Source organism: Piliocolobus tephrosceles, chromosome 7 (genome assembly GCF_002776525.5).
Source record: "Piliocolobus tephrosceles isolate RC106 chromosome 7, ASM277652v3, whole genome shotgun sequence".
Classification (NCBI taxonomy): domain Eukaryota; kingdom Metazoa; phylum Chordata; class Mammalia; order Primates; family Cercopithecidae; genus Piliocolobus; species Piliocolobus tephrosceles.
The window spans coordinates 86,284,220-86,298,260 of NC_045440.1; the positions used below are offsets into that span (position 1 = coordinate 86,284,220).

Sequence of the window (14,041 nt, forward strand, 5' to 3'; positions counted from 1 at the left end):
CACTCACTTGTGACTTTTCTTCCAATTTTAAAGTAAAGATTCTCCATGCAAACTAACTAGTTGTAATAATGGCAGAGAAGCATTGTCCTTGCTAACGTGGGGAGAAGAAGTGAAAGCAATATACAGAAGCATCATCCTCCTATATAAAAGATAATCTTTTTGGTCACAGACAACACAAATGGTAGCAATGTTGGGCCAGCATAACGATATTAAATCCAGTTGTCATCTCAGCTGTATTTTTGTCTTCAGGAGTAAGCAAATGAATTTCTCAATATTTTATCTTCAGCTGCTCTTAGGTTGTTACATTTGAGGCAAAATACTCTTGCAAGTAAAGTAGTATTTTTGAATGTAAATGGAGTAGAAACTTAATGGTTTTAGAAAGTGAATGCACAATAGAAAGAAAGAGATAAAATTATTAGTTCAAATAAACTGAAAAAATAGACATACAAATCACTTAGTTGTAATTTTAAAGAATTCCTCAAACTAAACTTGAATTTAAGCATAAGCTTATGCTTACAGATTACTATTTGCTAGCTTACTAATTATTATTTGAATTAAGCAGTAAGAAATAAAATTTAAGTTTCTTAGTTTTACGGGTTGATTTGAAGGCATGCTATCTTGCTAATATTGAAATACATTTATTTCTTAAAAATTACTATTTTACTGGATTATGTCGGAAGCACGGCTGTGTTCTTGAGGAAGGACAAGTTTCTTCTCAAGCTTCATCAAAAGGAAGCTCTCACTGTTCTGCCCTTCAGAGGTTGGGTTGGACGGTTGTTGTGCTGAATGGGGACAGGGTTATCACCTTCAACATTTGATAGAAGACTGCGGAATTGTGCCAGCTGGAAGGATAAGTATTTTAAAAATAAAAAGTTTTTAGAGTTACATAAAGCGTTTTATTTACAGTATTACTAATGCACTAATATTCAGAAAACTGAGTTAGAAATTGCAGTGATATCACTAATAGGAAGAGAGAAAGCCCCAAATCCTTTACATTCATTCCTTTGAACCAGGCATTTTGCTTTAATTATTGATGACTGGGTTAAAGTATCAACTTTTTAATTTCAGCTGGGGTATGTTGGGCGAGTGATGTATTAGCTTGGTACCTTAGTTTCCATATAGTACTTACTTCACTGTGTTGTTGTGAAGATTAAATGGGTTAATACATGCAAAGCCCTTAGAATGATGCTTGACATACAGCATGTGCTCAATAAATGTCAGTTAGCAACAGGCTACCATGCTTGTCCTGTGGGTTTGTTATGAGAATTGGCTAACAAAACATATGTAAGGCACATAATAAAAGTGGTTGAGCAACCAATGATACTTACTATAATCACAATTATATATAACAGTTAATGACATATTTTGCTGAATATTTAAAAGTTTAAGCTCCACAAAAGGAACAAAAATATTTTTGCCAACTATCAAGGTATGCCAGCTGAGAGCCACAGTTCCCCAAAATCTTATTGAAATGTCCACACAGTTTTTCTTTTATTTCTGAAATGCTTAAGAAGCATTTCAGGACAGGTTGGACATTTAACAGGTCGGACATTTCCTTATTAAGAAGGAAAGAGTAGTGGGAGTAATTTTTTTTTTCTGCATAAAGGTAAAAAAATTGTATTATAATGCAGTTTTGGATAGTTTAATAAACCGATGTCCCCAAATTATTATTTTTAAGTTGGGAGGGAAAATGAACTTCTCACAAAGCTGATTGAAATAATAATCTCTCTCACTGATACTACCAGTTAAAGTAATATTCCTGGTACATATTCCCGGTTCCCATTCATTCACAACTCTACCTGCTCTGAGCTGACACTGATGCTCTCCTTACAGACGATCCAGGTTACACTCTCATAAAGAGGAGGATGAGTCAGAGAGCCAGAGTAGGTCCAGAAATCCAGGGATGAAGGAAGGAGAGTAGAGGGGTCAAAATTTGTGAACGGGGCTCGTTTGCCCTGGAAGAAAATAATACATCATTACAGCATGATATAAAATACTTATATGAATATATGTGACATATATATATATATGCTATATTATCTTGTTATACATTATGTAGACATTTTAGCTAAGAGTCATTGATTTTTCTATTTCATATTTCTTGACTGGTGTGTTTCTGGGTATAAACAGTAATATAAACAGAAGAAAAAAGATGAAAAATGTGTTACATGTAAGTTTTTGACCAAGACATCTTCTTCCTTCTTCATTTGGTTGCAGATAAGCAAAGATGCAAAAAACGTTTTTACAAACTGTATCTTTAAAAGATATTTAACTTCTAGTATAACGCTTTTATTTTTTCTCTAGGAATGATGCCAGATTCTATTTCAATGGCAAAGATCTTTATTGACATACATATTGGTTGTTTTAGTTTTATTCTATTTATTCCTATCATCTTTTCTGATTATTACTGGTGTATAGGAAATGTACTGATGTTTGTATGCTAATCTTTTATGCATTCTGTATTTTAGAGGATTCTTCTGGAGTGTTCAGGTGGATGTTAATGATGATATCAACTGCACATAATGATAGTTTTGCTTTTGCTGTTTCAATATCTGTCATAATATGTACTCTTTCATTATTTTGTTGCACTGATTAGGACCCTTATTATAATTTTCAATTGTGATGGTCACAGTGGCAGCTTGGTCTTGTGCCTGATTCAAATGAAAATGCTTCAAGTGTTTCACTATGAAGTTAAATGTTGATACAAGTTTCTAGGTAAAATTCTTTATCAAATTCAAGAAGTTTTCAGGCAGTTTTCTTTCATTTTGTTTCATCCTAAAGAAAGGGCATTAACCTTTATAAAATGATTTTTAAGCATTTAACAAGTTGATCATGAGGTTTTCTTCATCTTTAGTTAATATAATGAATTAATTTAAGATTTTCTGATATTGAGTCATTCTTGTATTTTTGGGATATACTCTACTAATTCAGAAACTACTCTTTTAATACACTGTTGAATTTGATTTGTTATAATAAATTTTAGGATTTCCTTTAGCTATATTCCTAAGAAAGTTTATGCTATGTTTTTGTTTGTTTTGTCTGTTTTGTAGTTTTGATACCCGGTTTTGGTATCAGATTCCATTAAATTGACGGGAAGTTTTCTGTCTGTTCCTTCATCTGGGCAGTTTAGTTAACACTGGCATGATTGTTTCTTAAAAGTTGAGTAATCCTTTTCCATGAAATGGTCTGGGCCTAGTCTTTTCGTTTAATAGATACATTTTGACTATTGTTTACATTTACTTTTAGGTTCTCAGTCTATTTAGGTATTCTAACTCCTTGTGAGTCAATTCCCTTCACATTTTCTTGGAAAATTATCCATTTTATCTAAAGTTTCAAATTTACTGGCATAATGTTATAAAAAATTTTGTCTCTTAAAATTTTCTTCTATATCTTTAGTCATAACCCATTTATTTCTAATAATGTTTTATATGTATGGCTTTTTTTCTCTTTATCCAGCTTCCCCATATTCTGACTTTTTTGTTGTTCTTTGAAAGAATCAACTTTTCAATTTATTGATAAAATTTTACCCTTTACTTAGTTATCATTTTTCTTTTTAAAATTTATTTATTTAAGATAGAGTCGTGCTCTGTTGCCCAGACTAGAGTGCAGTGGCACAATCTCGGCTCACTGCAGCCTCCACCTCCCGGGTTCAAGCGATTCTCCCGCCTCAACCTCCTGAGTAGCTAGGACTACATGCGTGCGCCACCATGCCTGGCTAATTTTTTGTATTTTTAGTACAGATGGGATTTCACTATGTTGGCCAGACTGGTCTTGAACTCCTGCAATCTCAATCCTGAAACCTCAGGCAATCTGCCCGCTTCAGCCTCCCAAAGTGCAGGGATTGCAGGCATGAGCCACCACACCCGGCCATAATTTTTCTTTCTTATTTTATTCTTTTCTGCTTTTATCTTCACTAATTATTTCCTTCATTTTCTTTTCATATTTTTTTGATAACTCTTGAGTTGACGGCTTATTTTTTATCTTCTGTCATTTATACTTTATAAGACACTCACTTAAGTTTAATCTTTTCTAGAATCAGCATAAATCAGATTTATTTTACACAAAAATATGACAGTTATCCATGCTGCAAAAAATGACAAATCTCTGATTTATGGTTTAACTACTTACCATTAAAACAATAAAGCTAACTTTGTGTATATCAAAAAATCCATGTTTTGAGTTGACTAATAAGAGTTATGGTTATCAAAGATTGTGTATCAATAATATCTCAAAAGAATGCTCTTTACTTCTGAATTTTTGTACTGCTAAAAAACTAGAGATATCTTTATTTATCAAATGGAAAATCACAATTTTGTTAGATACAGTTTTTCAAGCAAATTTAAATGGCTATGTAATCTGCTTTTCTACAGGCCATATTCTGCTGAAATAAATAAACCATAATTATGAAAAACAAAAAACCAAAACAATTCCCTGCATTAGAGACTTTCTCAGAGGTAGGCAATGTTGAAGTAGCACCTTGATTTTTAGTTGGTAGCTTTTGCTATCGCCTTCCTACTTCCCGGTTTTAATACTTCATTAAATGATCTCCATAGATTTGTAAATTCTTGTTTTCTGATTTAAACTACTTATTTAGTGTATTTACCTTGGTTTTAACTGCATGGAGGGCATCAAGTACTTTCTGTAGCTTTGGGTTGGCCTCACCAACCTGGAGATTTAAGAAAATAAAGTATGAGATAAAGATTATTGTCAATCAAACACTGCTTAGCTAAGCTTTAATTTTTTTTTCAATTAGCAACTGACGAGAGGTAAGGTATTTTCTCTCTGCTTTAGAAGGAGAAGTTTTTCAAGCTGTATGTCTTTGAGAGCCTTTGTACTCTATAAATTGTTTATAATATGTACCTACGGATAAAGTAGCAAACAAAAAACTTGATTAAACTTGATTATTGGCAATATGTTCAAAGTTTTACAGGGCAAAATCTAGAAATTTATCAAAACTGACATGAAAACAAATCTCTTATTTTGGTCTGTTATGTTAGTTATTATTACTACAGTTTTTGGCATATTGTAAGTGCTCAGTAAAGATTGGGTAGAGATGCTATAATTTCAAGAGTTACTTAGTTGCCCAGGCATATCCAATTTAATAATAACTTTTTTTGTAGAACTTTTCAGGGATTCTTCTATAGAGTATTTGAGCAACATCTCCCATTTAAAAAAATCAACCTAATGTTCTTTGTAAGAAAAAATTATCTTTATTTCTTTCCTAATGAGATTTTTAAATTGATAAATTTCTGAATCTATGGTTTCAGGTTTCCTTATTAATATTTAATAATATTTCTTTCCTGATGAGATATTAGATTAATAAATTTCAGAGTCTATGAGGTAGGAAGTTTAGAGGAAGGGGAATTTGGAAGAGCTGGAAAATAGAAATTCCTTTTTCCCTTTGAACACCTTTCTATCTCACCTCCACCTGAAACTCATTTCTCTCAGAGGGAAAAGCAGAGATAAAACCAAGCAATAAAATACTAGGGAACTATTTTTTCACCTGTAGTCATCGGTTGAATGGGAACTTTAAAATAAGACATTCTAAAATATATGTTGCCTTATTTCCTTCTGTTTTGAGGTCTAATTGGAAGCAGAGCTGTATAACTTAACTACCTGTAACTCACCTTCATCAAAACACCAATAATTGCCAAACCATCAGCCTTTGAGACAGCTTCAGCAAGGCTGGAGTATTTTGCAGAATTCCAGTGAGCTACATGAAGCTAAAAATGATACTCTGGTTAATTATTTATACCAGTATGACGACAAAAGGTAAGTTATAAGTTAACTTGTTACCATATGATGATGTATCTTGGCTTAGATACATAAAACTTATGTGAACCTTTATCCAGTGGATTAGAAGAGTTACCTCCTTACTCTTAGGAAGGGTTATCTGTGTGCCAAGTAGAGATTGCAAAACCTGGAACCAGTAAGCAAAATGTCCTTTCCTACAATATTGTTATTTAATATCACTCCTTTAAATGTATCTCTCTTTGTTCTGAAAGGATCAGGAAACATGACTAACTAGTTTTTGGGAAAATGATTGAAGTAATTTTCTCTCACATGTGGTACTTTGTAGTAAATTCGTGAGTAAGGGTTCCTGGAGTATCTGGGAGTCTCGGCCAAGAACGGATTCTTTCAGCACATTAGTGCCCTTTTCAGACACCTCTCAAATAAATATCTCCAGTTTAATGTCTCTGCAAACTTTAGATTTGTATATCCAAGTATGTATGTATGTATTCTTGATATCTCTACATGGATGTCTAATAGATGTTTCAAACTTAATCTGGCCAAAACAGAACTCTAGATTTCCTTCTTGCCAAACCTGCTTAACTTTATCTTCTTACGATAAGGTTTTTTAATTGCTCAATCAATAAGTACAACAATTATCATTCATTTCTTACTTTCCCCACCTATCAACATTCACATCTTACAGATTATACTTCATCACAACTTTGAGTCTTTGCATTAACTTCTAATATTCTCTGGAATTTCCTTCCCCATGATCTTCAAGTGGCAGACTTTTGTCTTGAGTTAGGGTTGAACTCAAATGCCACTCCTTAAATAATTCTTTTCTGATCATCCAACATAAAGTAACCACCACAAATCAAAACAACTCTATCCATATCACTTATTTAATCTCTCTTCTTCCTATTCTCCTCCCTCCCTCCTTCCCTCCATTCCTTCTTCCCTTCCTTCCTCTGAAATTTTTATTTTCCCTATCAAATGCAAGTTCTGATCACAAGTACTTTTTAAAAACAGTATCTCACGCCTGTAATTTCAGCACTTGGGAGGCTGAGGAGGGCGGATCACGAGGTCAGGAGTTCGAGATCAGCCTGACCAACATGGTGAAACTCCGTTTCTACTAAAAATACAAAATTAGCCAGGTGTGGTGGCGCATGCCTGTAATCCCAGCTACTCAGGAGGCCGAGAGAGGAGAATCACTTGAACCTGAGAGAAGGAGGTTGCAGTGAGCCGAGATCGCACCTCTGGACTCCAGCCTGGGTGACAGAGCAAGACACTTTCTCAAAAATAAATAAATAAATACAAACAAAAAATAAATAAAGAGAGTATCTGGCATATTGTAAGTGTTCAATGAATATTTGTTGAATGAAAAAAGAATGATTAAGACAGTATATTAAGAGGGATCACTTATTGCAAATTCCTCTGACCATGCCAGTCTAGATTCTGTCCCTACTTGTAATCAATTATTCTTACATCTGTATTCTTGTGCTTCTTTGTGAATAGTCATACTGCCATTTGCTACTATATTTATTTAATCACAATAATTTATGCCTACACTTCCCTGCTTGAAAAGGGCTTGCTTGTGTCTCTATGGAAATGTTAAGTAACATTATTCAGCACATGCAACATGAAAGGTGCTGGTCTAAGTGTGCTCCGTATGGGTTTACTCTTTTCATGCTGTTAACAATCATTGAGATGAATACTAATGTTATATTATCTAGATTCTCTACATAGGAATATTGGAACGTAGAGTGATACATTTGAAGTTGTATAGCTAGTAAGTGGTCGAACTTTGACTCAAACCCTGGCAGTCAGCTGGGTACTTGCATTCTTAAGCAACAGGCTGCACTGCCTCTCAAATCTAGTGTCTTATAGGTATCCCAAGAAGGTTTATTGAATTGAATTTAATCACATGCTAAACTTTGTGGCTAAGTGTCTCTCATATCTAGCATGGGTTATATTGATTTTTCTCAATTTAGATGAGAGAGTCACTAATTTAGTTTTCTTGGATACTACCAACTGTCTTTCCAAAAAGATAATACTAATTTAGGCTGTTAGTCCATTTAATTTTAATCTATCTTCAATTTTATGGAGGGGAAAATCCAATTAACAGATTCTTGCAGCATTGAAAGGTGTTAGTCATGCTTTACAACACAAGGTAAAGCAAGTTTTGTTTGTACACAATCGCCGATATTCTATCAGAATAAAAGATACATATACTTTGTAATTTGGCAATCTGCCCTGTAAAAATCTGTCCTACATAATTACTTTCACTAGCACTTTTACTTTCACTTTCACTATATATGTACAGATACATTTACTGAAGCATTTTTTTAATAAAAGGAAAAGAAACCAATTAAACAAAAATTGTATGTTGTGATTGTTCATCAATAGAAGGCAGTTAAATAAATTATGATGTATTCACCCAAATGAAATACTATGCAGAAAGTAAAAAAGTGAGGTGGAATTCAGTCTTCTGATTTTAAAAAATTATCATGATAAATGGGTAAATAGAAAAAAGCAGGTTGCAAAATTATGTATATTGTAGAATTCATTTTGATGAAAGCAAAATTAAAAAGTCAACCTGCATATATGGGTACACATGTAATATATAATTCACACATCTAAAGTAAAGAGCAAAATTTTTCCCATTTTAATCTCCCAGACCCTCTGTTCATAGTTTGGTGTACATGTTTCCAATGTTTCTTTGGATATACAGATAATAATGTCCTGAAATAAGTCACAAACTCCATGTGAGAGCAGTTGAAGAGCCAGGGAAGCTCAGATCCTCATCTAGGTGTATGCTGTTCTCTGCGACCATTGCTATGGTTGAATTTGAGCTCTTAGTAGAGTCTCATTGAATTGTCCCAGCTTGGTCACAACCATACTGCTGGTGTGTCCAAACTTGAACATTTAAATAAAGAGGAAATGGTGGTGTGTTCCATTTGGGGTTAGAGCTTTAAAGGAGAGCAGTGTCACCCTTTGAAGCTAGCTATGATATCAAGGTAACAGTTTTTGAGGCATTCTCAGGGAAAGGTGAATCTTGGACTCAGGAGTTTAGCTGCCTCTTTCCACATGAAAAATTTCCCTCTCTTGCCAAATATTATGTGTCTGTGCTTGATTTTAATGGAACCTGGGAGTTCATTACTGGAATACTCATTCCTTTGGAGTTGTTATGATGTTGTTTTAGGAGAGAAGGGAGAAGCTGCTTCTGGGAGTACTCTCAGGGTAATTATCTCTCACTTACTAAATTACATTACCTCGCTAGAATATTTCACTCCATCCACTGTATGTTCGGAACCATACTCATTTGTACTGCCCCAGTGAAAATGGAACTGAAAGAGCCTATAGCTGTCAGAGAGAGGACCACCTTTCAGCACTGGAAGAAAAGGGAACCAATTGTTAGTCTGATGCTCCACAAACTCTAGCTTATCTTTGCATTTAATATAAACCAACACTAAATTGTGTTGACTAGAAGTGAAAACAAACATTAGTGCCTAAACTTTCATCTTGTTTTACCCCACATCCATGAGGATGACAGTCATATGTATGGTACACCCCGACTGTGGCACTGATGAGGTATTCCATGAGTTATATACATTTCCCTGCACACGAGCTGTAATTTTACCTATTTCTAACTGCTAGAAGGCATATTGCAAGGTGAGTGAATTATATCATTACAGGGCTGTCCTTGAATCTCCTTTTATTTGCAAGTTTATTCCTTCATTCTTTCAACAAAGACAATATGCATCAAAAATCTTTAGTAGTTTATTTTGAGTAATGAACCATTCATCACCTACTCTGCAACTGATGAAGACACAACAGTGTATCTTGACAGCTTTGTTGAGAATCCTTGGCCAAGGACCAAGAGAGAGTACCAGTGGGGCAGTGGGGCACTTTTAAAACTTTGTTTGGAGAGCCTATCCAATGATAATGTTAGTTAAATGCACATAATACCAGACCTAATCTAATATTAATAATGGACATAGCCCCAAGGTACTTAAAATTTAGGCCTCAGAAACTCGTAAACAAGTTTAGCATTTTAAATCAGTAGAACTGTTTTATGTAATTGTCATTTAATAAAATATTCAATAAAGCTTCATGAAAAGCTAACTCTGTAACAAAATTTGTTCCAGATTCTGAGTATAAGGATAATTCAGTCACCACTTTGTTTTTCTTTTCTACTGTGCTCATTCATCTTCATCCCAATTAGAAAATATTTTTCTTTTCAGTTGTTATATTTGTAATGACTGGTTCACTAGACCTTTCTGGATAAACACTGTTTATTCAGAGAGAGTGAAGTGAGCACACAGATACCAGAATGACCAGAAGAGACGTGATGGTGACTTTGAGAAGAAAGACTGAAAATACAGAGCTGGGAATTCCAAAAATTGTCTTCACCACCTGGGCATTTTCCAGAAGTCCAAGATGCCTCACTAGATTACAGCAATGCTACACACAAGCACAAAAGACTTACAATGGGTATCATGTTTCTCAAGTACTAATTTTTAAACTTCCCCAGTAGACTGTAAGAAAAAAAATATCAGCAGGGTCTTTCAGCTCACCTGATCGGTTATCGGTGTCCTCAAAATTTACATGGAAAGAATGTCCCACATTGACAATTTCTTTGGCTGTGGCTGGGTTGTAGGAGACACTAATAGGTTTCAGAGAGGTGTCATGTTTGGTTTCACTGGTTTTAATATCAACAGGGGACTGGTTATTTCCATTGGCAATGGGATATAGCTTGCTCCATTGTTCAGGACCTACAAGGACAAACACGTGTAAAATCGATACTTTATCAAATGCTTGATTCCAAGTTTTAGGAGTGTAGTTACCTATTTGCTTATTAGATTAGGGTTTAAGTGTATTAAATGATATTCTGTTAAGATTAATAAAAATTCTGTGTTTGAAAATGTCCCTTTTCTTTCTTTCTTTCTTTCTTTTTTTTTTTTTTGACAGAGTCTTGCTCTGTCACCCAGGCTGCAGTGCAGTGATGTGCTCTCAGCTCACTGCAACCTCTGTGTCCCAAGCTCAAGCAATTCTCATGCCTCAGCTTCTCGAGTGGCTGGGATTACAGGCATGTGCCACCACACCTGGCCAATTTTTTTGTATTTTTAGTAGAGATAGGGTTTCTTCAAGTTGTCCAGGCTGGTCTTGAACTCCTGACCTCAAGTGATCCACCTGCCTCGGTCTCCCAAAGTGCTGGGATTACAAACATGAGCCACTGCACCTGGTCTCTTTTCTATATTATACTATAAAATAGTGTATTTGTCAATACTACTAATATAGATCTATACTCATAGTATATAGGTTTAGACTATACATATTTTATTATCAGCAATAGATTTCTAATACAAGCATACCTCATTCATTTTATTGCATTTCACTTTATTGTGCTTTGCAGATATTGCATTTTTTACGAACTGAAGATTTGTAGCAATCTTGCATCAAGCAAGCCTATTAGGGGCATATTTTCAACAGCATGTGTTTACTTCACGTCTCTGTGTCACATTTTGGTAATTCTCACAATATTTTAAACTTTTTAATTGTTCATATATCTATCATTGTGATCTTTGATATTACTATTGTAATAGTGTTGTGGCACCATAAACCATGTCCAAGTAAGATGATGAACTTAATCTGTAAATGTTGTGTGTGTTTTAACTACTTTACTGACTGGCTGTTCCCCATCTCTCTCCCTCTCTATAAGTCATCCTATTCCCTGAGACAACAATATTGAAATTAATCTGATTAATAACCCTACAATGACCTGTAAGTATTCCAGTAAGAGGAAGAGTCACACGTTTCTCACTTTAAATCAAAAGCTAGAAATGATTAAGCCCAGTGAGGAAGGCATGTCAAGAGTTGAGACAGGCCAAAAAGTAGACTTTTTGTGCCAGTTAGCCAAGTTGTGAATGCAAAAGAAAAGTTCCTGGAGAAAATTAAAGGTGCTACACCAGTGCACACACAAATGATAAGAAAGCAAAGAAGTATTATTGCTGATATGGAGAAAGTTTGAGTAGTCTGGATAGAAGATCAAACCAACAACCACATTCCCTTAAGCCACATCCTAATTAGACAAGGTTACAGCTCTCTTTAATTCTGTGAAGGCTTAGAAAGGCAAAGAAGCTGCAGAAGAAAAGTTAGAAGCTGGTGGAGGTTGATTCATGAGATATAAAGAAAGATGCCATCTCCATAACATGAAAGTGCGAGGTGAAGTGGCAAGTGCTGATACAGAAGCTGCAGACAGTTATGCAGAAGATCTAGCTAAGATAACCAATGAAGGTGACTACGCTAAACAACAGATTTTCAGAGTAGACAAAACAGCCTTCTATTGGAAGAAGACAGCATCTAAGACTTTCATAGCTAGAGAGGAGAAGTCAATGCATGGTTTCAAAGTTTTAAAAAACAGCCTGACTCTTTTGTTAGGGTCAAATGCAGTTGTTGACTTTAAGTTGAAGCCAGCACTCATTTAGTATTCTGAAAATCCTAGGACTGTTAAGAATTATGCTCAATCTACTCTGCCTGTGCTCTCTAAAAGGAACAATAAAGCCTCAATGACAGCACATCTGTTCACAGCCTGGTTTACTGAATATTTTGAAGCCCACTGTTGAGCTCTACTCCTCTGTAAAAGAAGATTCCTTTCAAAATATCACTGCTCATTGACAATGCACCTGGTCATCCAGGAGCTCTGATGGAGATGTACAAGGAGATTGATGTTATGTTCATGCCTGCTAACACAGCATCTATTCTGCCGTCTATGGATCAAGGAAAAAATTCAACTTTCAAATCTTGTTTAAGAATACATTTTGTAAGGCTGTAGTTCCCATAGATAATAATTTTTTTATGATGGATCTGAGTAAAGGAAATTGAAGTTGTCTAGAAAGGATTCACCATTCTGCATGAACATTCATAATTCATGGGAGAAGGTCAAGTTATTAACATTAATAGGAGTTTGGAAGAAGTTGATTCCAAAGTCATGGATAACTTTGAGCCTTCCCAACCTTCAGCAACCACCACCTGATCAGTCAGCAGTCATCCACATTGAGGCAAGACCTCCTCCATCCAAAAGATTAATACTTGGCTAGGCGTGGTGGCTCACACCTGTAATCCCAGCACTTTGGGAGGCCAAGGAGGGTGGATTATGAGGTCAGGGGATAGAGACCATCCTGGCTAACATGGTGGAACCCCATCTCTACTAAAAATACAAAAAAAAATTAGCTAGGCGTGGTGGTGGGCGCCTGTAGTCCCAGCTACTCAGGAGGCTGAGGCAGGAGAATCATTTGAACCTGCGAGGCGGAGGTTGCAGTGAGCCTAGATAGTGCCATTGCACTCTAGCCTGGGTGACAGAGTGAGACTCTGACTCAAAGAAAAAAAACATTAATACTTCTGAAGGCTCAGATGATCACTAGCATATTTTAGCAATAAAGTATTTTTAATTAAGGTATGTATATTGTTTAGACATAATGCTATTGCACACAATAGACAACAGCATAGTGTAAGCATAACTTTTAAATGCCCTGGAAAACTCCAAATTTTATGTGACTTGCTTTCTTGTGATATTTGCTTAATGATAGGCGTCTGAACCTGAACCTGCAGTATCTCTGAGGTATGCCTGTACATATATCAAACATATTTTGTAGTCAGTCATGCCCCAAAAGACAATGCTAAGACTGCATGCAAAGATAGTATAATTATTTAAAGCAGGCAGTTCAACAATTAACCTATGGCTGTACTGTTATTTTAAATGCTTAATATCTCCTCTGTTGGAAATGGAAAGAAGCTATCATTTTGATCTATATAAACAGGAGAACTCTTACCATTTTTGTCATCATATCCCCAGTCTGGACTTGCCATTATCTTCTACTGAGTTTTCTTTTTCTGAAAACAAAAATAATACCTGGAATAACTAACTGCAACTGTGCGTGCAGGAGATGCCTTAAATCCCTGCTTGGGCATTTTTATAGAAACTTATTTGCCCTTAATAGGCCATTATTTCATCATCTCTGCTTATCAGGAAGTACACATATCTAAAAAAGGTGTTGTAAAAAATTCTACAAGGGCTATGTTAGTTTCAATTGCTTTATTTTCCTATATTGTAAAAGAGAATAATCAAATCCTAGATTTTATAAAGCCAAGTCCTGTTTCCTCATGTTAGTAGAAGATATGGCTTAATATTATCATATATAATTCTTCAGATTTTCTAAATGAAAAATACTTGTACACTTAAGATTTCCAACTCTACCTTTGTTAGTTACTTAAGCAATACAAGCAAAAGTAATTTATCAGGAGAATA

General features: G+C 35.0%; 1 protein-coding gene across 6 annotated transcripts in view; it reads right to left on the minus strand.

The window, feature by feature from the left end:
• Positions 1-399: 399 nt before the first annotated feature.
• The window catches only part of CA1 (carbonic anhydrase 1), a 51,152-nt gene continuing 37,510 nt past the window's right edge, over positions 400-14,041 (minus strand). For 5 of the 6 annotated variants that reach the window (XM_023227830.1, XM_023227829.1, XM_023227833.2 and 2 more), the window contains 7 exons: positions 13,566-13,626; positions 10,311-10,508; positions 9,006-9,124; positions 5,628-5,723; positions 4,604-4,666; positions 1,800-1,955; positions 400-842 (listed from right to left, as the gene is read on the minus strand). In XM_023227830.1, the coding sequence (XP_023083598.1) occupies positions 726-842; positions 1,800-1,955; positions 4,604-4,666; positions 5,628-5,723; positions 9,006-9,124; positions 10,311-10,508; positions 13,566-13,602 (786 nt within the window). In that variant the 5' untranslated portion in view covers positions 13,603-13,626 and the 3' untranslated portion in view covers positions 400-725. The remainder of the gene's footprint in view (positions 843-1,799; positions 1,956-4,603; positions 4,667-5,627; positions 5,724-9,005; positions 9,125-10,310; positions 10,509-13,565; positions 13,627-14,041) is intronic. The other variant, XM_023227834.2, reaches the window with a different exon arrangement.